The 27,693-nt window shown below is 40.7% G+C and overlaps 1 protein-coding gene across 4 annotated transcripts in view; it reads left to right on the top strand.

The window, feature by feature from the left end:
• The window catches only part of LOC143019553 (TBC1 domain family member 1-like), a 155,680-nt gene that overhangs the window by 113,267 nt on the left and 14,720 nt on the right, over positions 1–27,693 (top strand). For 2 of the 4 annotated variants that reach the window (XM_076175287.1, XM_076175286.1), the window contains exons 18-22: positions 1,689–1,840; positions 5,795–5,887; positions 10,887–11,046; positions 20,715–20,884; positions 24,858–25,067. In XM_076175287.1, the coding sequence (XP_076031402.1) occupies positions 1,689–1,840; positions 5,795–5,887; positions 10,887–11,046; positions 20,715–20,884; positions 24,858–25,067 (785 nt within the window). Of the gene's footprint in view, positions 1–1,688; positions 1,841–5,794; positions 5,888–10,270; positions 10,609–10,886; positions 11,047–20,714; positions 20,885–24,857; positions 25,068–27,693 lie in introns of those variants that run through there. The other 2 variants (XR_012965824.1, XM_076175288.1) reach the window with 2 other exon arrangements.

Consider the following 27,693-nt stretch of genomic DNA (forward strand, 5'->3'; position numbering starts at 1 on the left):
ACAAGACGCCTGGCCTCCTGGACCATGTCCCCCTCTTCCTCATTTCCTTCCATTTCCCTCAATAATCCCTCTCCTTCTTTTTTATCACTTTCCCACTACACCACTAGCTTTCCCCTTCCCTATAAATACAATAAGGTACTTCCTTGACATTGAGATCCACGTAGATTTTCCTTTTTCTTCGGAATTCCAATTCTCGCCATCCATCCGACGAAAGTGTGTGTGTTTGTGTGTGTGTGTGTAATGAAGTCAAACACAGACAATTTTACAAACCTGTAGAATGGGGCACTGAGGGTGATAGCAGGATGCACCAAGGCCATCATGTAGGACACTTGTATGCAGAAGCCGTGGTCCTCACATGAAGGTGACAGGAGCATGATTCTCTTCCAGAAACCTAAACAACACTCCCTTCATGCTGCATTTCATAGGCACCACCTGCAAAGTGCATCAGAGGAACTACACTGGCAGCATACTGCTGAAACAACTGCAACAGCCTACCAGCTATACCACAGGATATTTACGTAGAAGCACTTGAAAGACCACCAGGCTTGGTACCCCAACAGTGACCCCTGGATATGGGCCCCACAGAGAAGGCCCCCCTACACCTTACAGGAGCTATACTGGCATGCCTGCACTGAGAACACCATCCAGTATTGGGACAGCACCACTACAGAGTGGGCCTGGCTGCCAATTTAAACTGCCTCAGATGCAGTTGCTGCACAGGTGGTGCAGGACGGACACCTCATACTACAATGCCCCATGCTAATGGTTCCCTGACAACAACACAATATCTCTTCTGTAAGTGACTTATGGTCCTGCCTGGGAGCTGTTGCTGGTTTCCTGGAGGCTGTGGGACCAGGGGCAACAGATTGATCTATATACCAAGGGCATCTCCCCCCTTATAATGGGGGTAGCCAGCCAAGGCATCCATTTCACTCTCATCCATCACCTATTTGTTTCTCCTCTTAACTACTCATGGATGAAGGATTGTCCCTGTATCCTGTTCATTTCCTTGGTCAGAGACAATACAGCAAGATGCCGCACTTCTACACCAGAGCCAGCCACTTCATTTACATGGTTTCCCTTGTACTAGGGTATGAACTACATGCTATCATACAGTAGTGATTACATGGCATACATACTCCCCAATTGACTGGAGTCACATATCATTTGTCAATGTTAGAGTAAAACCTGTACTCATAGAGGAATGTTACTGCTTTTGCACTATGACTATCCCTCTTTTATGCTGTTCCCTTGAAACTATCCTTTACCACTTCTATGACATTGTATTTCCTCATCCCCTGTTGTAGGGGAAAAAAGAATTCTGCCACTGTGAGTCCCATATGAGTCTTAGGCGACAAAGTGGGATGGAATGATGGGACTAGGGATCTTGCTTTTTGCAAGTTTATCTCACAAAAAGTCAAGACATCCATAGATAAAAGAAGTAGAAATATAAAATGTTGTATATATCAAATGTATTGTAACTCCTTGTGTGCTAATTATGTGTCTCATTCAGGATAGAAAAATATGGATATACTGTATGTGACATGGCACTTGCCAATTTGACAATATTACTAATCTGAAATAGATAATCCTAGTTTTTATTGTTAACGGTTACATTTCTTTTGTCATTTTGTACTATAACTCAGTTGTACTGCAGTGACATTTTTCTTACTTTTTTCCCACCATAGGTCGAACTTTCCCAACTCATCCATACTTTAGTCAGGCCCTTGGCTCAGGACAGCTTGCACTTTTCAACTTGTTGAAGGCTTACTCTCTTCTAGACAAGGAGGTTGGATACTGCCAGGGTTTAAGCTTTGTTGGTGGCATTCTCCTGCTTCATGTGAGTAGACTGGTTTTATTGTAAATTGGATTTTAAAAAGTGTTTTCAAAGACAATTGTATAAATTAGTCAACTTTGCATACATTGTATATTCATTTTTGGTACAAGATAGACCAATGATTGTTCCTTGGAGGAGGGAAAGATGTTACAGGACAAAGGTAAATGTGGTACATATCCATATATACATATATGTATATATATATATATATATATATATATATATATATATATATATGCAGAAAAAAACACTGGGAAATAAGGAGCTTAGTCCGAACGTTTTCGTCTATTTAAGACATCAAGGAATACACAGTTACAGAGACATAGGTGGATATATATATATATATATACATAAAGTAGTATACAAGCTAGGAACATGGGAAGGACACACAAGATCCTTCATAATCAGGTTGAGACGTATGTTTACTTTTAAGGACGTTTGGTCACATGACGTTACGTCATCCCGGCCTAGTAACACTTGGAGAATTTTTTACAATTTTATCAATAATAAAATCATCAAGTTTATATAATCCTAAACTTAAATTAATATTATGGTCAAAGGTTTGCTTAATGTGACTGGATTCGATAATGTTTCTTTCTAATAAAGATCTACAAGAAATTATTACATTAGAATTATCCCAGTCAATAGGATGGTTGTAGTCTCTTACATGGATAAAAAGGCCACTGGAACTTTGCCCACTCCTTACACTATATTTGTGCTGATTTATCGTAGTTTTTAAGACTTAAAAACTAGGATAAATCAGCACAAATGTAATGTAAGGAGTGGGCAAAGTTCCAGTGGCCTTTTTATCCATGTAAGAGACTATAACCATCTTATTGACTGGGATAATGTGTACTCCCTTCCTTGTATTGATGAAATTGTTAATAAAGTTGTTGCTTACCAAATATTCACCACACTAGTCTGAAAAGTATGATAGGGTTTATTAGGTTAGATAGAGTGAGAAATAAGGAGGTGAGGAGGAGAGCAGGAGTAGGAAAGGAGATGGCTGATAAGCCTGATGAAAGATTATTGGAATAGTTTGTACACTTGGAAAGAATGAGTGATGAAAGATTAGTAAAAGAGGTTTGGAAGGCAGAGTTGAAGGAAATGAACTTGAGGGGATGACCAAGGATGAGATGGATGGATGGATGTGGTGAAGGGGGTATTGAGAAAGAGGGTAATGTCTGTTGAGCAAGGAAGGGAGAAGGTAGGAGATAAGGATGAGTGGAGAGTGACTATGTATAGATGATATGATAGGAAGAGTTAAGGATGTACATGTGCTAAGGGGAGAGGGTGGGGGAATATTAGATAATTTTCTGGTGGAAGGTAAGTTGAGAGTGGAGGATAGATGGAGGAAGAGGAAAGGGACAAGAGGAAAGGGACAAAAGGTAGGGAGGTGCTTAGAGTGAACTCTTTAAATGAAAAGGAAAAGGAGAAGGAGTACAAGAAGAAGCTGAGGGAGGAGTGGGAGGGAGTGAAGGATAGAGTAGAGCTGGGTGTGGAGGAGGAATGGGGATGGTTCAAGGAGGGAGTCACAAAGTGTGCAAAGATGGTGAGTGGAACAAGAAGGACATGAGGAAATAGAAGGAAGGGTAATGAATGGTGGAATGAGGAAACAAAGAAGGTTGTAGAAGAGAAGAAGCGAGCTTTCACAGATTGGTTACAAAATAGGACCAGGGAGTCATATGAGAGGTACAAAAAAAAGAAAAGAGAAGTAAAGCAAAAGGTAAAGGAGGCAAAGAGGAGAGCAGATGTGAAATGGGGTAAGAGTATGACAGAAATTTTTGAAAGTAATAAAAAGATGTTTTGGAAAGAAATTAAGAGAGGAAGAGGAGGCGAATCAAGTAGAGAAGAAAAGGTAAAAGGTGCAGATGGAGAGATAATAATGGAAGAGAAGGCAGTAAGGGGAAGATGGGCAGAATATTTTAGGGAGTTGCTAAATGTGAAGGAGGATAGGGAGGGAAAGATAGCTGCAGTGGGAAATGCTAAGAAAATGACAGTGATGAGTGAGGAAAATGGAGGAGAAATAAGGAAGGATGAAGTGAAGGCAGCTGTTAAGATGATGAAAGCAGGTAAGGCACCTGGTCTGTATGGATGCCATGCAGAATGTCTAAAAAAAAAAGGAGATACAGTGATGGTGGACTGGTTGGTGAGGTTATTTAATGTTTGCTGGAGAGAGGGTAGAGTGCCAGAGGACTGGAGGAGTGCCTGTATAGTTCCACTTTACAAGGGAAAAAGGGACAAGTGTGAATGTAGTAGTTTCAGAGGGATTAGCTTGTTAATTGTAGTTGGGAAGGCTTATGGGAGGATCTTGATTGAGAGGATTAGGGGAGGAACAGAGGGAGTAATTGGTGAGGAACAGTGTGGATTTAGGACAGGTAGAGGTTGTGTAGATCAGATTTTTGTGGTAAGACAGATATGTGAGAAAGCTATAGGAAAGGGGAAGGATGTTTTTTGGGCCTTCATGGACCTGGAAAAGGCTTACGACAGGGTAGACAGAAAGGCACTGTGGGAGGTATTGAGGATATATGGGATAGGAGGAAAGCTTCTAGGAGCTGTCAAAGAGTTTTTACGAGAGTAGTAGAGCTTGTGTCAGGATTGGAAATGGAGAGAGTGAGTGGGTCGAGGTAAAGGTGGGACTTCGTCAAGGATGCGTTATGTCGCCCTGGCTGTTCAACTTATCCATGGAAGGGGTAGTGCAAGACGTAAATGCAAGGGTAGTGGGTCAGGGATTGGAGATGGTTAAAGAAAATGGAGAAAAGTGGGAGATGAGCCAGCTGTTGTTTGCTGATGCCACTGTGCTTGTGGCAGGATCAGAGGAGGGATTGAGGAAGTTGGTGACAGAGTTTGGGAGAGTGTGTGATAGAAGAAAGCTGAAGATAAATGTGGGTAAAAGTAAGGTGATGAGATGTACAAGGGATGAAAGTGGCAGTAGTCTGGAAGTGAGCATTAAGGGAGAGCGACTGGAGGAAGTGGATAGTTTTATATACTTGGGTGCAAATGTGGCAGGAAAAGGTGGAGTGAAGTTGGAGGTAGAATGTAGATTGAGAGAAGCGAGTAAATGTCTTGGTGGATTAAAAAGTGTAATGAGGAATAGACATTTGGGAATGGATGCTAAGAAGCTATATGAAGGAGTGATTGTGCCAACAGCACTGTATGGGGCAGAAACATGGAACATAAGAGAGGAAGAGAGAAGGAGTTTGAATGTGTTTGAGATGAGGTGTCTGAGAAGTATGATGGGGGTTACTAGGCTAGATAGAGTGAGAAATGAGGAGAACAGGGGTGGAAAGGGAGTTGGGAGATAGGGTTGATGAAAGAGTATTAGGATGGTTTGGACACATGGAAAGAATGAGTGAAGAAAGACTAGTAAAGAGGTATGGAAGGCAGATGTGGAGGGAGTGAACATGAAGGGACGTCCTAGGATGAGGTGGATGGATGGGGTGAAGGGGGCTTTGGGGAAGAGGGGAATGTCTGTTGAGGAAGGACGGGAGAGGACAGAAGACAGGGGTGAATTGAGAATGGTTGTATATGGATGATGTTGTGATGCATGAGGTGGAATGGGCGCCAGGATGGGGGTGAGGTAGTATGTATGAGCAAATTTTGACACAGTCCGAAGGGATTTCTCCCCGTCTTCTCCTTTTATGCATGGGGGGACGGAGAGGGGGGGTCGCCGATTGAATGAAGCGGCCTTGCTGTGGATGTGCTGTGTCTTGCGACACTGCTTCTGACCCAGGGCAGTGGACAAGATGCAGGGATGACCCGTCATCCAGGAGGTGCTAAGATGGGAGGGAGGGTGGAGGGGTGTGGAGTGTATTCAGGGATGGAATGGGTGGGAATGATTTTATGCCTTTTCCTTTTTGGCTACCTTCCTTGTAAGGGGGAAAAAGCCTTGGTATATGTATGTATGTACTTCATGTCTAAAATTTATTAAATATTTGTTTATTTTGTCTCTGTTAGGTGGATGAGGAGACTGCTTATCACTTATTGAAGCATCTTATGTATGTCATGGGATGCAGAAGGCAGTATCGTACAGACCTACATGGTTTACAGGTATGTGCTTGGATATAGTACCAAGGATTTTCCTTTTTCTCTACAGTATACAACTGCCTTGCTTTTTATAGGAGGGCTAAGTTCCATAAGTGCCCACGCGATGCAAAAATAAGGTAAACCTAGTTTCTTCATAAAAATTAATGTAAATTTAGGGGGGGTTTTGCATTACTATATGGAGCATGCTTTGGAATTTGAAGCTTAGATTGAGTGATGGAAGCACAGGGACAGTACTGTATGAATATGGCACCTTTTCTGCAGATTACAATTAGATGAATATCAGCATCACCAATAGCAGGACAATTACTAGCCATGGCAATTTATGCTAATGTCACATTTTTATCACACATTACTGTTAAAAAGCATTCCACAAGCACTTCACATCACAATAAAAAGACATGCAGGGAGAAAGCAGAAAAGCTTAATGTTTTTATAGACATGTCAAATGGTGCCAGGTGATATGGTATGTAAACATTTGAGTGGTACCATCTAATATTTAACCAATTTTAAACACTTCAGTATGACTCAAATTCTTGCACACAGCATCAGCTACCAAATGTACAATTCTTCACATTACATTATAAAATATAAAGTCACTTCTGTATTACTTGTTCTCTTGTACTCTGAGTAATAATAAACACAGAAAATGTGGTCAAACCAATTCACAGAATCTAGGCGTAACTCATGTACAACTGTTCTATAAATCACAGTATCTGTATGGGAAAACTATATTGATATCCTTTAGACGTCTTGTCTTTTTTATTGTCTGTCAATGTTCTCTGGTATTTCTTCTGTCCCACATATCCTATATGGAATACTGACTAAATAGTGAACCCTTGTCTATTCACAACTTGTCATTTGCAACTCTGCATATCAACAACTTTTCCCATCAAACCTACCTAACTAATGTGTGTTTATGATTCTCCTGCCTCCCTGTGAGGCCTACACGTCTCAGCACTAGCACACAAAGAAAAACACAAATGGACTCAAAAGTGGAAAGTAAAATTCAATATCAAGAAATGTAGTATAATGGAATTTGGAAAAAGTAAAAACAGAATATCAAAAAATTACAAAATTGGTGAATAAGAGGTAAAAAAAGTAAACTCGGAGAAAGATCTTGGAGTGATAATCAGCAAGGACATGACACCGGATAAGCATATTAATAGAATAGTCGAAGAAACCTACAATTTATTGAGGTCAATAAAAGTGGCATTTGCTTATTTGGATGAGGAAATGATAAAAAAGATCTAACTCCACTAATAAGACCAAAACTTGAGTATGCAGCAACACTATGGACACCCAATACCAAAAAGAATATAAAGAAATTAGAAAGAATACAAAGAGCAACAACAAAACGAGAACCAACTCTTTCCAAAATGACATATGAGCAAAGACTTTCCAAATTAGAATTACCAACTCTGGAACAAAGAAGGGAAAGAGGAGACTTACTATCTGTAGAATAATAAAAAGAATGGAAATCTTAGATAAGAATGACTTATTGAAATGGGATACTGGAAAAACGAGAGGACATGAAAAGAAACTAAAAAAAGATAATTACAGAAAAGATCTAGAAAAGAACAGCTTCCCACACAGAGTGAAAGATACTTGGAACAAATTAGATAAAGAAACAGTGTGTGCAAACATTATTCAAGATTTTAAGAAAAAAATTGATGCTGAGAGATACAAAGACGGGTCACCATGAACATAGCTCCCTTCCCATATAATACAACTAGGTAAATACAAAGAAATTAGAAATAATCCAAAGAGTGGCGACAAAGATGGCACCCACACTATCAAATTTGACGTATGAACAAAGATTGGAGAAATTACAGCTGTCATCGTTGGAGCAGAGAAGGGAAAGAGGCGACTTGTTGACCATCTTCAGAATCATGAAAGTGATGGAAGTTCTCGATAGAGATGACCTATTGAAATGGGACAAGAGAGAAACGTGAGGACACGATAAGAAGATAAAGAAGGACAGTTACAGAAGAGACCTGAAAAAGAACAGTTTCCTGCACAGAGTGATCGATGTCTGGAACAAAGTAAATAGTGAAACGGTGAATGTCAGAACTATACACGAGTTCAAGAATAAATTGGATGTGGAGAGATACGAAAATGGGTCACAACGAGCATAGTTCCCATCCTGTAAAATACAACTAGGTAAATACACAAAAAGAAACTAAAGAAAGACAGTTACAAAAGAGACCTGAAAAAGAATAGTTTCCCACACAGAGTGATCGATGTCTGGAACAAATTGAACAGTGAAATGGTGAATGCCAGAACTATACACGATTTCAAGAAAAAACTGGACATGGAGAGGTACAAAAACAGGTCACGAGCATAGCTTCCGTCCCATAAAATACAACTGGGTAAATACTTAAAAAAAAAATCCTCATTTAAACCTTGAAAATAATTATTATCTAACTTATAGATCTATTTATCTATATACCTAAGTTTTTTCCCCCTTACAAGAGAGGTAGCCAAGTCAGCAGGCAAGTACCCACTCCCACCCATTCCACTACCACCTGTTCCTCCTTTTCATCTTAACTCCTCATGGATGACAGGTCATCCCAATATCCCACCCCACCCACTGCCCTGGGTCAGAATCAACGCAGCAAGACACAGCATATCTACAGCAAAGCCACTTCACTTAATTGGGACCCCTTCTCCATCCCCTCTTGCAGAAAAAAGAGAATACAGGGAGAAATCCCTTTAGGCTACCTCGAAATATCATTCGTACAAAACCACTTCCTACCCCCCCTCTTCTTTATATCACAGTACCTATACACAGATATCCTCCACTTACCCCTATCTCCTGCCGTCTCTGTTTCTTGTTCAACAGACATTCCTCTCTTGCTCAAGGCCCCTTTCACCCCATCCATCCATTTCATCCTTGGTTGTTCCCTCAAGTTCATTCCCTCCACCTGTGCTTTATACACCACTTTTACTTATATTTCTTCATCCATTGTGTGTCCAAACCATTCCAATACTCTTTTATCAGCCCTGCCTGCCATCTCCTCCTCATCTCCTCATTTCTCACTTCATGCAACCTTGTAACCCCTACCATACTTCTCAGACATTTCATCTCAAACAGATTTAACCTCTTCACTCCGGGGCACATCGCACGTCTGGCAGCATTAGCTGCCCGACGTGCAATGTTGCGTCATAATAATCGCATTATAAAAAATAAAGTCACTGCTCAATTGCTCGTTCTCTTTCACCCGTGAATTTTTATAACCATAGAAAATATGATGAAGCCAGTTTAGAGAGAATGAGGGTCACGCAGGTACGACTACAATAAATATAATCAAGATGCCGACGTCGGCATCATTGCATACCCACATGCTCCTCATGACACCTACGTAGGCGTCACCGTATGGAAGTGGTTAAAAGTTTCCTCTCTGCATCTCCTAAATTCCAGGTCTCTGCCCAGGTCTCTGCCCCATAAAATGCCATTGGCACATTCATCCCCACAACCTACTAAGGAGAATAAAGATTTTAACAAAAATATGAAAATGCCCACAAAAATGTGACAAATGCCATCAACTACTTAAAACTCTGATATTAGTTGTTTTTTAGTTAATATTTGCATAAATAAGTTGTGCTTTAGTTTATTGTTTCTGTAATTTTTAAAGGATTTGGCTGCATCAGTATTGAGAAATTCAAGATTTGATACACTGCCAACAACTCGGGGCTCGACGTGAACTGCCTTGTAGCTTCCGTTGTTGGTCAAGTCAGCATGTCCAGGACATATTAAAAATCTGAATCAATATCTCAATATTGATGTGACCACATGCTTTCAAATTTGCAGATATGATAGAATATGATGCAATATTTACAAAAAAAAAGTTAATATGATGGGAGTTAACTTTAGTAACAGAACTGCCTCATAGCTTAGTTTATTTATTTATTTATTTTTGGTAAAATTAAAATGTATCCAAGTAAGATGATGTAGTTAGTCCTAGTCCTACTCCTACTACTTGACATTCAAGATAGGTCTCAGACTTCTGTTAGTTTTTCACAACAAACAAAAACAAAGATGGCGTCTTGAAGCTCATGTAGAGATACGAGTTGTCAGTAGTGTATGACATCTTGAATCTTGATATTGATGTCACCAAATGCTTTAAAACTTACAGATATAATAAAATATAACACAAATGATTTATGTCAATATAAACTAAAAACAATGAATATCACTGGAGTTGACAGTAATTGTCTGTAATTAGTTCAATTTTTTATTTATATATGTTATGCTTAACATATGGAACCTATGGACAAATGGCTTTAACAGACCAGTAGTCCCCCCTTTAGTCTGTAGTGTCAGGGTTCTTCTGTGCTTCCCCTGGGTTACTGTTCTTGTTTGTTTTCCACACCGGGAACACCCAGAAGTGGCTGTTGAGAACTTCTATGACTTCATCTGGCCCCCCAACTCACCTGATTGCAACCTCATGGACTATTATGTATGGGGCACAGTTGAAAAAGACACTAATCGTACTGCCTGCAACACCAAGGACTAGCTGATTGACAGGATCTAACCGGTGTTTAGGCATATCTTGAAGGACACTGTGAAGGCTGCGTGCTGCAGGTTCAGGTCCTGCCTGGAGGCTGTGGTGGAGGCTCAGAGTGGCTTCTTTGAGTGAGCTGTATTTGGCAAAAGATCCTCTAAGAGGTGCACTGAATTTTGAGAATACATAAATTTTTGGCCAAGATATGATGTTTTTCTTTCCTTTCCAAAAAAGTGTCAACTTTATCCTGAACACCCTGTATATATACCAGTAGAAGGTTTCATAGTGACGCAGAGTTTAGTACTTATATGCTATTACAGCTTTTATTGTTAGGGGCTATATGTGCTATTACATTATACACACATATATGTATATATATATTTATGTATATATAAGAATATGTTCATAAAACTTATGGAACAACTTCAACATTTATTTAGCAACATTCATTTAAAATCCAGTGATCATTTAGGCCTTTTATGAATCCCTTCTGACAGGTGGAGATGTATCAACTGTCACGTCTGTTACATGACAAGCTCAGGCAGCTGTATGACCACTTAGAGTGCCATGAGGTGATTCCACAGCTCTATGCTGCACCCTGGTTCCTTACACTCTTCGCCTCTCAGTTTCGTATCAGCTTTGTGGTGCGTGTGTTTGGTGAGTGGCTTCTGCTTCTTGGATTGTTTTGTCATCTTGTATTTGTGTACATGAATGAGATGCTAGAAATTTATGAGATATGGTTTAGGTTTTAAGCTTTGTAGCCAAGAGAATAAACACATTAAGAGTAGTGTTTTAAGTTGGTAGCCTAATTGAAAATGTAAACTTGCAAAACAGCACTGCAGTAGATTATTTTAGTACTGCTATTTGGACATATGTCCAAATAGCAGTACATACATATACCAAGGCTTTTTCCCCCTTCCAAGGGAGGTAGCCAAAAAGGTAAAGGCATAAAAACACTCCCACCCATTTCATCCCTAAATACACTCCACACCCCTCCCACCCTTCCTTTTATCTGAGCACCTCCTGGATGACGGGTCATCCCTGCACCCCGCCCACCGCCCTGGGTCAGAAGCAGTATCGCAAGACACAGTACATCCACAGCAAGGCCGCTTCATTTAATCGGCGACCCACCCCTCTCCGTCCCCCTTTGCATATAAGGCGAGGACGGGGAGAAATCCCTTCGGGCTGCGTCAAATTTACTCACACATACTACCCCACCCCCCACCCCCCTGCCCATTCCCCCTCATGCAGTCACAACATCATCCACACACAACCACTCTCCACTCACCTCTGCCCTCCGTCCTCTCCCCTCCTTCCTCAACAGACACTCCCCTCTTCCCCAAAGCCCCCCTCACCCCATCCACCCACCTCATCCTAGGACGTCCCCTCACGTTCACTCCCTCCACATCCGCCCCCCACACCTCTTTCACTAGTCTTTCTTCACTCATTCCTTCCATGTGTCCAAACCATCCTAATACTCTTTCATCAACCCTATCTCCCAAATCCTTTTTCACCCCTGTTCTCCTCCTCACCTCCTCATTTCTCACTCTATCCAGCCTAGTAACCCCCACCATACTTCTCAGACACCTCATCTCAAACACATTCAAACTCCTTCTCTCTTCTCCTCTTATGTTCCACGTTTCTGCCCCATACAGTGCCGTTGGCACAATCACTCCTTCATACAGTCTCCTCTTCGCATCCATTCCCAAATGTCTATTCCTCATTACACTCTTTAAACCACCAAGGCATTTACTCGCTTCTCTCAATCTACATTCTACCTCCACCTTCACTCCACCTTTTCCTGCTACACTTGCACCCAAGTATCTAAAACTATCCACCTCCTCCAGCCGCTCTCCCTCAATGTTCACTTCCAGTCTACTGCCACTTTCACCCCTTGTACATCTCATCACCTTACTTTTACCCACATTTATCTTTAGCTTTCTTCTATCACATACTCTCCCAAACTCTGCCACCAGCTTCCTCAATCCCTCCTCTGACCCTGCCACAAGCGCAGTGTCGTCCGCAAACAACAGCTGGCTCACCTCCCACTTTTCTCCATTTTCTTTAACCATCTCCAATCCCTGACTCACTACCCTAGCATTCACCTCTCGCACCACCCCATCCATGTATAAGTTGAACAGCCAGGGCGACATAACGCATCCTTGACGAAGTCCCACCTCCACTTCAAACCACTCACTCTCTCCATTTCTAATCCTAACACATGCTCTACCACTCTCATAAAGCAGTAATGTGATAATATAATTATCTAAAGAAAGGGTGTTAAGCAAATTTACAGCTTCAGTCCACATCTAGCTCATGTGAATGTTTAATGGCATGCTGATTTGATAGATGCTAATGGTGCATCATGTAAATCTTGGTACATTTCTGAGGAAGAATTAGGCTTTTGTACACATAATCTACATTGCTAACATACTGTCCACTATTTCTGCTTTCATTTTAGCACTTTCATAGACTGATCCATTTACTTTCAACCTCATGATACTTTTGTGTCTCAATCTACCATTAACAAAATTATAGAACAGCTTAGGTCCTGGTGTGGCAGCATCTTTGCCTGGGTCCCCCAAACCCCAACATGGAAAGAATTGATGGACAGACCATCACAAGAAGCCTTTGCCACCCCTGTCACTGGTACAAATCCCTGAGAGCAGCTTTGGTTACCTGGTGCAAGTACCACAACCTTTACCCAAGGATAATAATAACGCATTAACTGACAGGCTACTCAAACCCAACCTGGGGTAAAACAGGAATTCTCATGCCTTACCTGGGGCCAATCAGGAACGCCCTCTACACGCGGGAAGTGAAATCTACTCACTAACCGTAAATTACACACACACACCTCTCACGAACAAAGCCGCATCCCACGCACAAACATATACACTTCCTTTTTCTTCGACTAAAATTCGTTTCCTTTCTCACTTTCTCTTATACTACATCTTCTCATTTCAGTTTACCTCCCGCTAAAGATTTTTCCGTTTTTCCCCCTTTCTCTTCCACTACGTCTCCTACCATTTTCCAAACTTTCGTTGGTGATATAATATGCTCTTCCTCCCGGCATTGGCGCCGCCGTCCAAGTTCCTAGCCCAGTTCTCCTAAGCCACGACAACAAATAAGCCCCTAATCGCTCGCAATTCGCCCGGTGGCAATAGCCCTCTTTTATACACTACTATCTTTTCATTTTCCTACAGACATTCTTCCCCTCCCACAAAACCCGATCCCGCGCAAGCGAGGTGGTCTTTCCTTGGAATCCAGAATCCAGGATACATCTTCATGTTTTTTCAACACTTAGAAGTGATTCTCTGGTAGTCATCCCTCTTCTCCTCTTATTAGCTGGAGATGTAGAGAGCATCCTTGGACCTATCACAAATTACACATGTCCAACATGCTCCAAACCCATCATTTGGAGCAGACAAACAAAGGACTCAATCCAATGCAATTCATGCAAATACTGGGACAAAGATTGTCCAAATTGGAACTACCAACTCTGGAACAAAGAAGAGAAAGAGGAGATCTACTGACTATAGAATCATGAAAGGAATGGAAATCCTAAATAGAGATGATTTATTAAAACGGGACAATGGAAAAACAGGAGGACATGAAAAGAAACTGAAAAAATATAATTATAGAAGAGATCTGGTGTATACCTGGAATAAATTAGATAAAGAAACAGTGTGTGCAAACACTATCCAAGATTTTAAGAAAAAACTTAATGGTGAAAGATACGGTCACCACAAGCATAGCTCCCTTCCTGTATAATACAACTAGGTAAATACTTGCATAACACTTGCTGACATGAAACACTACACAAACACCTGGACCTGTTCATCATGCCCACCTGTAACTGCACTCTTACCTCCCCACCCTTAGCCTGTGTCCATGCCCACACCTACACCCTAACCCTCCCTTATACCCCCACCCCAAATCCACCCTCTCTTCCTCCTAACCCCACAACACTCACCAAAAACACCCTCATTTCATAGTTTTGCCACCAGACAAGACTGGACCCACAGCAGAAGTGGTGGACTGATCACCCTGATCCACCAATCCATCTGGTTTGTGGACGCAAGTACCACCACGAAATCCCTCCTCCCTCCCACTGACAGTACCAACAAATCCCAGTCAATCTAAATCCAAACAGGTAACAAATCCACAATCACAATAGTTAACATGTGCATCCCCCACCCCATCATCCTACAAAGTTCCCAACAACTTCAGGCCTAACTTAAATCAATTCACCACCATCTCCAACCTTATCCTAGGTGGTGACTTCAAAACCAAGTTGTCAGCCTGGTATGTCACAACTACGACACAGAGGGTTTGACATACAGACACAGTTTGACTCATTAACCATCATAAACATCACCCATGCTGTATGTAATTGGCAGTTGCTGACAAGTTTATCTAAAGAAACAGCATTAGTATGTTGTTTTGCTTGTTACAGCTTTATCGAGTACACATGATACACATATCTGAGAATAAATAGGAATATCTAGGGGAAAGTGGGGAGGTCATTGGAGCCAAGGAAAGGTTAAGGAGAATAGGGAGTAATTGTCTGTGTACAGGTCATTTGATCATTCCCAACAAATAAATGTGAAATTAGAAAAAAATAAGGTGAGGGGTCATTTGCCCAGTGATGATGGACAAAATCATGAAAGGAAAAAAAGTTTGGAGGGCAACTAAGGATAGCTTTCCAATATTTTGTTAGTAATTGGAAGCAAAGGAATGAGATGGGGTTTAATTTTGTGTGGTTTATAGGATGTGGTGTGTCTTGTTGAGATTAAGGGCCCATGTTGGGCTTGCATAATTCGTCATCAGGTAAAAGCACTGTTTGTATAATGTAGTAGTGGTTTCTTTGTTTTGTCCAAATGTTGTTATTTGATTTGATTTAAACACGTTATGTCTAGGTGTGCATTTTGTCCTTATTTCTATGATGATGCCTTGTTTGAATGACACTAATGTATCATATGGAATGCTAAGAATTTTAGGTGCATGTGTGCATGGTATGAGAGTTTTGTTGATAAAGAGTCATGGTATATATTTGTGTGCCATTATCCAACTGGTGAAAAGAGTAGCTATATATTTGGTTGGGGCTATTTTGAGTCTATTTGTAGCAAACTATGTGTTGAATGTGTAGAGGTATAGTTTTAGTATTTCTACAGCTTTGTATGCATTACGGTGTGTGAATGTAATTGTTGTCATCCAGGTGAGAAGAGATTTGTATTTCTGAGGTGTCAGGTACGGGTATATCATGCATGTATTTACCTAACTTATTTACTGTTTTCTAATTTTTTATTATACCTAGCCTCAAATTCATATACAGTTCTAACTTAAACTATATCCTTGATTTCCAATTATCGTATATAACTTCCTAAGCTATTTAAAGTGTTTATCCATCTGTATGAAAAACTGTATTTCTTCACATCCTTTAGACATGTAGTCTTTCGTGATTTGCTCCTATGACCTCTTAAAGCCTTCTCCCCATCTTTACTCAAGAGATCTCTTGTGTCAATGCAGTCTATCCTCTTTAGTGACCAGAATGCTGTAATCATATTGCCTCTTTCTCTTTGATCTTTCAAAATTGGCAGACCCAGTACTTATAGTCTTTCTTCATATGGTTTATCTGCGAGGCTGGGGACCAGTTTGGTTGCTGTCGTTTGTATTCTCTCGATCCTGCTCAATCCTTCACTTTTTGTGGGGACCATACTACTGTTGCATATTCCAGTCTTGGATGTATCAGGGTTTCTGTGATTTTTTTTCATCATCCCATCATCCATATAGTGTAATGACAGATTGTCTTTATCAACACTCCCAAATATTTCTCCCCGTTTACTTTTGTAATGGGTTCACTTCCCAAGTAATAGTTTAAGGATGGTCCCTTTTACCACTATTGCCCATTTCCAGTAACTTGCATTTTTTTTAATATTGAATTCCATTTCCCATTTTTGGTTCCATGCAAAAATAGTGCCAAGATCATTTTGATATAGTCTACAATCCTTGTTTTTCTCTCTTCACATGATTTTTGCATCATTTGCTAACATGTTGGCATAGCTTGTTGTTCCTTCCATCATCTCATTGACATAGACAAGAAACATTATTGGTGTAAGCACTGAATTTGTGGAACTCTGCTCATTACTTCTTTCCATCTTGACATCTTACTCTTTACTACTGTCCTCATGTAGCTTTCCTTCAGAAAGTCTTTCATACATTCTGGTAGTTTGCCTCTTAGTCCTCCAATGTGCTCCATTTTCCACATTAGCTGACTGTGAGGTGCTTTATTAAATGCCTTCTTTAGGTTGAGGTATGCACAGTCCACCCACCCCTCTCTCTCTTGCATCACATCAATCACTCTTAAGTAAAGCTTAAAAGGTTTGATACACACAACCCTCCAGATATGAAACCAAACTGTCAGAATGTTCATCTTTTCAAAATATTTGGTCCATTGATCTTTCACAATCTTTTCACATAATTTCAATAGTGTGCTGGTGGTCAGTGGTACAGGCTTACAATTTAGTGGTGTTTCCTTGTTTCCACCTTTGTGAATTGACACCACATTTGCCCTTTTCCAAACAAATGGCACAGTGCCTTCTTTCAATGAACTGTTATAAGACTATATCTTGTCTGCCAGTTTTTTCCTACATTTTTTAAGTATCCAGTTTGAGATCCCATCAGGTCCAGAAACTTTTGTTACATCCAATGATCCCAAGAGATTGACAACTTCCCTCACTTCTACATTTATATTTTCTAAATCTGGTTTTTGCTCCCCTCACTTTCCTCCAAAAAAGTGCTGTCTTATGTGAAGACTGATTGGTAACTTATTAATTCTGCCTGAGCTGAGGCTTCTTCAAAGACATCACCATCCACTATTAGCTTGATGATTACTTTCCTGTGTCTCAATTTATCATTTATAAACCTGTAGAACAGCTTTAGTTCATCTTTGCATTTTTCTACTACACAAAGGATTACAAAGGCGGAGCATGCCGGCAGGAGATCTTTTGGTCCATAACTAGGTCAGATGCGAAAAAATGTGTATGATAATGATGAAAAATTAAAATAAAATAAGATAAAATAGAAATTATGATAATATGAATAATAATAGATCAAATAAATGCATAAGTATAGTAAATAGTAAATAATAATAAGTTGACAGATAAATAATAAATGAAAATCAAGCAAGTAATAAACAGACAAATAATATAAAATAAATGGCTTTCATTACAGAGTTTTGCTTAGATGTTTATCTAAACAAATCTTAAAGCTTCAAACTGAACCACATTGCACTGCCTCTGCAGGAAGTCTATTCCATTCATTAACTACATGGTTGGCAAAGTTTTTTCTACCTATTTCCAAATTGAATCTATTTCCTGACAGTTTGAGACCATTATTTCCTGTTGGATTCTCATTCAGTGAAAATTTTTGTCACTTTTGATGTTGTCAATCCCCTTTAGAATCTTAAATAACCTGTATCAAGTCACCTTTGAGTCTATGCTTTTTTAGGGAAAACAGATTCGTATGTTTTAGTCGATTTTTGTATGATTTATTTTTTATATTTTGAATCAGTTTTGTGGCTCTCTGTTGTACTTTTTCCAATCTGTCAATGTCTTTACTGAGATTTGGTGACCATACAGAAACAGCATATTCCAAATGTGGATGAGCTAATTATTTATAAAGTTTGTTAATGAGAGATGGACTTTTGAAGCCAAAGGATCATGCAGTCACTCCTAAAATCTTGTTTACTTTCATATTGTCATTTTCATTTTTTTACTGCCTTTCTTAAATCTCTGTATTATTACATAACTTTGATAGTTGTTAGATGCACCCAAGCACTTGTATTTCTTATAAGCCTGTCTCTTTATAGCAATACTTTTTTCAGTTTCTTTGTTGAACTATTTCATGCAAGCCTGATTTGGGGGGCATCTGTCCTTAAACTACTATCTGTAGTCCTCTTCAGCAGAAGAGGACTACAGATAGTAGTTGAAATATATGGATCTCCTGTACTTCTGATATTATTTTTCTGATAGTGGGTTTAAAGTGTACATTTACAAATGTGTTATAACATTACAGTTTCCCAGGGATCAGTTTGTTAAGTGTAGTTGAGAATGCTTATGGCAGGGTTTTGGTCAAGAGGATTAGGAGAAGAACAGATGGAGTAATTGGTGAGGAACAGTGTGGTTTTAGGACAGGTAGGGGTTGCATGGATCAGATTTTTGTGGTAAGACAGATATGTGAGAAAGCTTTAGGAAAAAGTAAGGATGACCCGTCATCCAGGAGGTGCTCAGGTGAGAGGGAGGGTGGGAAGGGTGTGGAGTGTGTTTGGGGATGAAATGGGTGGGAGTGTTTTTATGCCTTTCCCGTTTTGGCTACCTCCCTTGGAAGGGGGAAAAAGCCTTGGTATATGTATGTATGTATGTAAGGATGTTTTTTGGGCCTTTATAGATTTGGAAAAGTATTATGACAGGGTAGATGGGAAGGCACTATGGGAGTTATTGCAGATATATGGGATAGGAGGAAAGCTGTTAAGAGCAGTCAAGAGTTTTTATGAGAGTAGTATAGCCTGTGTTAGAATTGGAAATGGAGAGAGTGAGTGGTTTGAAGTAAAGATGGTACTTCGCCAGGGATGTGTTATGTCGCCTTGGTTGTTGAATTTATACATGGGTGACGTGGTGCAAGAGGTAAATGCAAGGGTAATGGGTCAGGGATTGGAGATGGTTAAAGGAAATGGAGAAAATGGGAAGATAAGCCAGTTCTTTTTTGCTGCTGACACTACACTTGTAGCATGATCAGAAGGGGATTGAGGAAGTTAGTGACAGAGTTTGGGAAGGTGTGCGGAAGAAGGAAGTTGAAGATAAATATGGGTAAAAGTAAGGTGATGAGATGTACAAGGGGAGAATGTGGCAGCAGACTGGAAGTGAGTATTAAGGGAGACTGGAGGAAGTGGATAGTTTTAGATACTTGGGTGTGAATGTGGCAGGAAAGGGAGGAGTGGGGGTGGAGGTAGAATGTAGATTGAGAGAAGCAACACTGCTTCTGACCCAGGGCAGTGGGCAAGATGCAGGGATGACCCATCATCCAGGAGGAGCCAAGATACGATGTAGGAAGGGGGGTGAATGGGAGTGGAGTATGTGGGGATTGAATGGGTGGGAGTGAATTTTATGTCTTTGTTATTGGCTACCTCCCTTGTAAGGGGGAAAAGCCTTTGGTATATATTATATATATATATATGTATATCAATATCTTAACCTGCCATAAATTCTACTCTAAATATATTGTAGCAGCACCATGTGACCACATTGTTGTGATGCTTGAAAAATGAATCAATCAAAATCCTTTACCCAGTGGGTCATTGTGTTCTCCATTGCTATACTTAGCAGGGTATTACCCCCAGGAATCTGGCTTGCTCTCCATGTCTCCCAGTTGACCTCACTGCAGTAGGGGGGATATATATGTCACCATGAAATCTCTTCTATTCTACCCTATAGTCATAATTTTCAGATGGATTGCTTCAGGCTTACCTTCACTCAGCAACCAGAACCCCTCCACCCATTTTATCTTCTTCGTCTCTTCTCCAGGAGGTGTATCTATTATTCCCCAACTGTAGATCAATATATTTTGGGAGTTTGGTCTCTGGTTAACACAAAATATCAGTCTGGTTTATCCTCAAGAGGTCATTTATCTCCAACCTGGCTGAGAGTAAATCATCTACATTGGCATAGGCTACTTTAAGTTTCCATGTGGTATTTCGTGTGCACACGCTGCCTTCCCCTTTTTTTTTTTCCCTCACATTCTGTTTGATAACTCATAAGAATATATAATAATAAAAAGATAACATTTTATTCTGTCCTCATTTCATTTTTACCTTTGGCTTCCCTTATGAGCTTCCATGTCTGTATGTTCCTCTTCATTTGCACCTCTCCTAATCCAAATATTATTTAACTTTTCCTATTGTGGTAAGCCATTCTGGATGTTAGTTGGGTGGTTTGTTCCTTCCATGGGGCACAATGACTTTGTGGATCCATCCTTTCATTGCCTTGGTGTTGCCTTTTGCAGGTATATGTGATTGACACTGAAATACAAATACAAATCATACAGGCTCTAGGTACTTTTAAGACTATAGATACTAAATCAGTTCAGTCTTATGTAGTTATTGACTCTTTACAGGCAGTGCACCAGCCTAATAGGGACAGCATAGCCACAAAGCAATCAATATCTCTGGTATTATCCTTCATGGTCCTGTGGTATGTGATTAAGTAACTTTATGCAAGCAATTATGAAATAGGAACTCTTTTGTTAACCTGCATCTTATTTCACAGATCTTCTCTTTCTGGAGGGGATGGAGGCAGTCTTCAAGGTGGGACTTGTACTTCTACAAATTCATGAGGAATCCCTTTTGCGTCTGGATTCATTTGAACACCTCATGGACTACATGAAGAACCAGCTACCCAATATGCCTCTTACAGATCATGGATCTTTCTTTGCTAAGGTCAGCTGAAGAATGCTTAACACTTCGTTTGAAATATAGTGCAAGTGTCATATTTAAGATATACTTTATTGATCACTGTACTGGGGTATTTGCTGGAAATTTTGTTTTTTGGAGGTGTAAGAGGTTGGTAGATGAAGGTAGACAGGTAGATAGAGGGGTAGGTGGCAAGAAATTAATTTTTATGAGTTAAATGTTTTGAAAACGATGGCTGCGAATTGCATAATCTTACCGTCTAAAGTTTGTAAACATAGCTATGGTACCGATATTGGCGCTGACGTGACAAAATGTAAACACTAAGCCATTCCACTTCGAGATCAAGATTGCTTGCGTAAGCAGTACTGCTTGAGATGGTATAATAGTCTCTGATTGGAGAAGGGTGGAGGAGGAAATTTTTTTTATTGGTGCATTGGATGAGAAGTCACGTCTTAAGGAGAGGCACTTATTTGTAATGGTCAAAATTATTGGATGAACTAAGTAGTAGCATCGGAACAGAGATGGCTTAGTGAGTGGATTGGAGGTCCCAGGCAGGAGTCCTCTGGTGTACGTACATATACCAAAGGCTTTTTTATTCCTTACACGGGGTAACCAAAAAGAAAAAGGCATAGAAACCACTCCCACCCATTCCATCCCTTACATATTCCACTCCACTCCACCCCCCTCCCTACCTCTCATCTTGGCACCTCCTGGATGTCAGGTCATCCCTGCATCCTGTCCACTGCCCTGGGTCAGAAGTAGTGTCACAAGATATAGCACATCCACAGCAAGGCTGCTTCATTAATTCGGTGACCCCCCTCTCCGTCTCCTCACGCAGAAAAGGAGAAGACAGGGAGAAATCCCTTCGGGCTGCATCAAAATATTTCTCATACATACTTCCTCTCACCCCATCCCCCACCCACTCCCCCTCATGCATCACAGCATCATCCATACACAACACTTCTCCATTCACCCCTATCTTCTGTCCTCTCCCATTCTTCCTCAACAGACATTCCTCTCATTTGTAATGCTCCTTTTACCCCATCCATCCATCTCATCTTAGAATGCCCCCTCATATTCACTCCTTCCACCTCTGCCTTCCACACCTCTTTCCATGTGTCCAAACCATCCCAATACTCTTTCATCAACCCTATCTCCCAGCTCCCTTTCCACCCCTGTTCTCCTCCTCACCTCATCATTTCTTCACTCATTCTTTCCATGTGTCCATGGGAGAGAATGGTGGATGGAAGGGTGGTAGATAGAGTGTTAATGGACTATGTAGTGGTAAATAGGAGTATAGTAGGAAGAGTTGAGGATGTTCATGTTGTAAGGAGAGAGAGTGGGGGAATATCAAATCATTTTCTGATGGAAGGTAAGTTGAGAGTGGAGGATAGATGGAGAAAGAGGAAAAGGACAAAAGGTAAGGAGGTGCTTAGAGTGAACTGCTTAAATGAGAAAGAAAAGGAGAAGGAGTACAAGAAGAAATGAGAGAGGAGTGGGAGGGAGTAAAAGATAGAGTAGAACTAGGAGTGGAGGAGGAATGGGGATGGTTCAAGAAGGGAGTCGCAAGATGTGCAAAGATGGTGTGTGGAACAAGGAGGATGGGAGGAAATAGAAGGAAGGGTAGTGAATGGTGGGATGAGGAAGCAAAGAAGGTTGTAGAAGAGAAGAAACACACTTAAACAGATTGGTTACAAAAAAGGACGAGGGAATCATATGAGAGGTACAAAGAAAAGAGAAGAGAAGTAAAGCTTTAAGATAGAGGAAGCAAAGAGGAGAGCAGATGTGAAATAAGGTAAGAGTATGACAGAAATTTTTGAGAGTAATAAAAAGATGTTTTGGAAAGAAATTAAGAGAGGAAGAGAAGGCAAATCAAGTAGAGAAGAAAAGGTAAAAGGTGCAGATGGAGAGGTGATAATGGAAGAGAAGGCAGTAAGAGGAAGATGGGCAGCATATTTTAGGGAGTTGCTAAATGTGAAGGAGGATAGGGAAGGAAAGGTAGTTGCAGTGGGAAGTGCTAAGAAAATGGTCGTGGTGAGTGAGGAAAATGGAGGAGAAATAAGGAAGGATGAAGTGAAGGCAGTTGTTAAGATGATGAGAGCAAGTAAGGCACCTGGTCTGTATGGATGCCATGCAGAATGTCTGAAAAAAGGAGTCACAGTGATGGTGAGGTTTTAATCTTTGTCTAAGAGAGGCTAGAGTGCTGGAGGACTGGAGGAGTGCCTGTATAGTTCCACTTTACAAGGGAAAAGGGGACAAGTGTGAGTGTAGTAGTCTCAGAGGGATCAGCTTGTTAGGTGTAGTTGGGAAGGCTTATAGGAGGATCTTGATTGAGAGGATTAGGAGAGGAACAGAGGGAGTAATTGGTGAGGAACAGTGAGGGTTTAGGTAGAAGTTGCATAAATCAGATTTTTGTGGTAAGACAGATATGTGAGAAAGCTATAGGAAAAGGTAAGGATGTTTTTGGGCTTTTATGGATCTGGAAAAGACTAAGACAGGGTAGACAGGAAGGTACTGTTAGTGGTATTGCAGATATATGGAATAGGAGGAAAGCTTCTAGGAGCTGTCAAGAGTTTTACAAGAGTAGTAGAGCGTGTGTCAGGATTAAAAATGGAGAGAGTGAGTGGTTCGAGGTAAATATGGGACTTCCTCAAGGATGTGTTATGTCACCCTGGCTGTTCAATTTATACATGGATGGGGTGGTGCAAGAGGTAAATGCAAGGGTGGTGGGTCAAGGATTGGAGATGGTTAAAGGAAATGGAGAAAAATGGGAGGTAAGCCAGCTGTAGTTTGTGGACAACACTGCGCTTGTAGCAGGATCAGAGGAGGGATTGAGGAAGTGAGTGACAGAGTTTGGGAAAGTGTGTGAAAGATGGAAATTGAAGATAAATGTGGGTAAAAGTAAGGTGATGAGATGTACAAAGGGTGAAAGTGGCAGCAGACTGAAAGTAATTTTTAAGGGAGAGAGATTTGAGGAAGTGGACAGTTTTAGATACTTGGGTTTGAATGTGGTAGGAAAGGGAGGAGTGGAGGTGAAGGTAGAATGTAGATTGAGAGAAGTGAGTAAATGCCTTGGTGGATTAAAAGGGTAATGAGAAATAGACATTTGGGAATGGATGTTAAGAGGAGATTGTATGAAGGAGTGATTGTGCCAACAGCACTGTATGGGGCAGAAACATGGAACATGAGAGAGGAAGAGAGGAGTTTGAATGTGTTTGAGATGAGGTGTCTGAGAAGTATGTTAGGGGTTACTAGGTTGGATAGAGTGAGAAATGAGGAGGTGAGGAGGAGAAAAGGGGTGGAAAGGGAGTTAGGAGATAGGGTTGATGAAAGAGTATTAGGATGGTTTGGACACATGGAAAGAATGAGTGAAGAAAGATTAGTAAAGAGGTGTGGAAAACAGATGTGGAAGGAGTGAACATGAGGGGACAACCTAGGATGAGATGGATGGATGGGGTAAAAGGGGCTTTGGGGAAGAGGGGAATGTCTGTTGAGGAAGGACAGGAGAGGACAGAAGACAGGGGTGAATGGAGAATGGTTGTATATGGATGATGAGGTGGAATGGGTGGAGGATGGGGGGTGAGGGAGTATATGTGAGAAAAATTTGATGCAGCCCAAAGGGATTTCTCCCCATCTTCTTTTCTGCATGAGGGGACGGAGAGGGGGGATCACCGAATTAATGAAACAGCCTTGCTGTGGATGTGCTGTGTCTTGCGACACTGCTTCTGACCCAGGGCAGTGGACAAGATGCAAGGATGACCCATCATCCAGGAGGTGCCAAGATAAGAGGGAGAGAAGAGGGTGGAGGGGAATGGAGTGTATTAGGGATGGAATGGGTGGGAGTGGTTTTTATGCCTTTGTTTTTTGGCTACCTCCTTTATAAGGGGGGAAAAAGCCTTTGGTATATGTATATATGTATGTATAAATTTAATGTTCTGCACTGACTGTGTACAGTATTGTAGTGGTAAACTGCACATTATTTCCCTTTATTTTCATGCAGGTATCTGAGTGTAGCATAATTAAAGAGCTACAAGCTTATGAAGTTGAGTATCATGTCCTTCAAGAAGAGCTGGCTTTGTCTCCATTGAATGAACAGGATATCAAAAAGCTCCAAGATGCCAACAAGAATCTCAAGCGTCAAAATTTAGATTTGCTGGAGCAGCTTCACCATACCAACAGTCTTCAGCACTCCCTTGAAGTTACCAACCAGGTACAGTAGTGCTCAGATTATTCAGTGATAATATTTGATGATCAGGCCTGGTAGCTTTTTAATCAGTATCATATATAATCTTTTTGCTATAGAGTAGTTACAGCAATTTCTTTAGAGTGGATATTATTTTGTATGTCAACAACCTAAGTTGTCAAAATTGGCAATTGAAGATGTATGTCACAAGTTATGGTCTGTGTCAGCCTTTTAATACAGGGAGGTCCTGTCATGTTACACTCTTTCAAGATTTGTTCATGGGTCTGTATTTGACTGCATAGACAAAAGTCTGAGTCAGATATTCCCCATTTTTTCATGCTTGCTGCAAAATGGCCAGCATCTGTTTGTAGGCTGCTTAGCTGTACCCATGTTTTTCAGCAAAAGTTGCTGCCTGGAGGATGAGTTAACTAAGGATCTATATATAATTTTAGCCTCTCAGGTACCACTGGATCTGAAGAGTCATCTGCCACCAGGTTCTCCATAAATGAGTGCAGAGGTTTCCTTGACTTAAGCCTGACTGGGGCTTGATTCTCAGTGAGAAGATCATGCAAGAGGTGGTTTGACTGAGTAGCTTTTTGGTACAACTATCTTCAGATGTCATTATGATAAGCTTGGGGTGGTTGAAACCCAGACAGGAATGGTAGGTGATTTAGTGGGGTACAGTGGGTGCAACCTAATATGTCTCATTGCATCATGAAGTTGTATGTTAAATTTATGAGTGTGAGGACTCTGTGTCCATATAAGGCACAGAACTCAGTTGCTTAAAAGGGTCTGAGGATGTTGAAAGAAGCATCCAGTTGGTACTAGCTAGATAACTCTGGCAGTGATCTTGCTCTTCAATTTAGTTAGATGGCTTCTATTGGTGAGGCTGTGGTCAAGTATAACATCAAGGTACCATAAATTGTGGTGTACAAATTGACCTCAAGAATTTTAGCTAAAATTTCTGAATTAGGCCTATACCTTCTGTATAGGTCGACCCCCAAACATACGGTAGGCTACTGGCCCAAAACTTAGGCCTACCAGTAAATGAAATTATGCCACAGTATTTACCTAGTTGTATTATATGGGAAGGGAGCTATGCTCGTAGTGACCTGTCTTTGTATCTCTCAGCATCTAGTTTGTTCTTAAATTCTTGTATGGTTTTTGCACATACTATTTTTTCATCCAATTTGTTCCAGACATCTGTCACTCTATTCTTACTTTTTCCAAACTCCATTATACTGCATTTCTTGATGTTGAAGTTCACTTTCAACTTTTGGCTCCATTTCCAGACTTTGTCCAGATCTCTCTGAAGTGATTCACAGTCTTTCTCTGTACTTATTTTCTTTAGTATTTACCTAGTTGTATTATACAGGAAGGGAGCTATGTTCGTAGTGACCCATCTTTGTATCTCTCATTATTTAGGTTCTTAAATTCTTGTATGGTTTTTGCACATACTGTTTTTTCGTCCAATTTGTTCCAGACATCTATCACTCTGTGTGGAAAACTATTCTTTTTCAGATGTCTTCTATAACTATTCTTTATGAATTTCTTTTCATGTCCTTTTGTTTTTCTTCTGTCCCACTTTAATAAACCTTCTCTATCAAGGACTTCGATACCTCTCATGATTCTGTAAATGGCCAGTAGATCTCCTCTTTCTCTTCTTTGTTCCAGGGTTGTTAGTTTCAATTTGGACAATCTTTGTTCGTATGTCAATTTTGAAAGTGTTGGTGCCATCTTTGTCGTTGCTCTTTTGATTCTTTCTAATTTCTTTATATTCTTTTTTGTGTTAGGTGTCCATAGTGTCGCAGTGTTCTCCAATCATGGTCTTATCAGCATGACTAATATTTTCTTTACCATTTCCTCATCCATGTAGTTAAAGGCCACCTTTATTTTTCGTAGTAAATTGTAGGTTTTTCTATTTTGTTTTTATTATTGTCTGGTGACATACATATACATTCATATACCAAAGGCTTTTTCCCCCTTACAAGGGAGGTAGCAAAAAAACAAAGGCATAAAAACCATTCCCACCCATTCCATCCCTAATACACTCCACTCCCCTCCACCCTCTACCCTCCCTCTTATCTTGGCACCTCCTGGATGATGGGTCATCCCTGCATCTTGTCCACTGCCCTGGGTCAGAAGCAGTGACTCAAGACACAGCACATCCGCAGCAAGGCTGTTTCATTACATCGGCGACCCCCCCTCTCCGTCCCCTCATGCAAAAAAGGAGAAGACAGGAGAAATCCCTTCAGGCTGCGTCAAATTTTGCTCACACATACTACTTCACCCCCCATCCCCCTATCCATTCCACCTCATGCATCACAATATCATCCATATACAACCATTCTCCATTCACCCCTGTCTTTCGTCCTTTCCTGTCCTGCCTCAACAGACATTCCCCTCTTCCCCAAAGCCCCTTTTAACCCATCCATCCATCTCATCCTAGATTGCCCCCTCATGTTTACTTCCTCCACATCTGCCTTCCATACTTCTTTTACTAGTCTTTCTTCACTCATTCTTTCCATGTGTCCAAACCATCCCAATACTCATTCATCCACCCTATCTCCTAACTCCCTTACCACCCCTGTTCTCCTCCTCACCTCCTCATTTCTCACTCTATCTAGCCTAGTAACCCCCATCATACTTCTCA

Source organism: Oratosquilla oratoria, chromosome 37 (assembly GCF_046742065.1).
Source record: "Oratosquilla oratoria isolate Oo_2021 chromosome 37, ASM4674206v1, whole genome shotgun sequence".
NCBI classification, from domain to species: Eukaryota; Metazoa; Arthropoda; class Malacostraca; order Stomatopoda; family Squillidae; genus Oratosquilla; species Oratosquilla oratoria.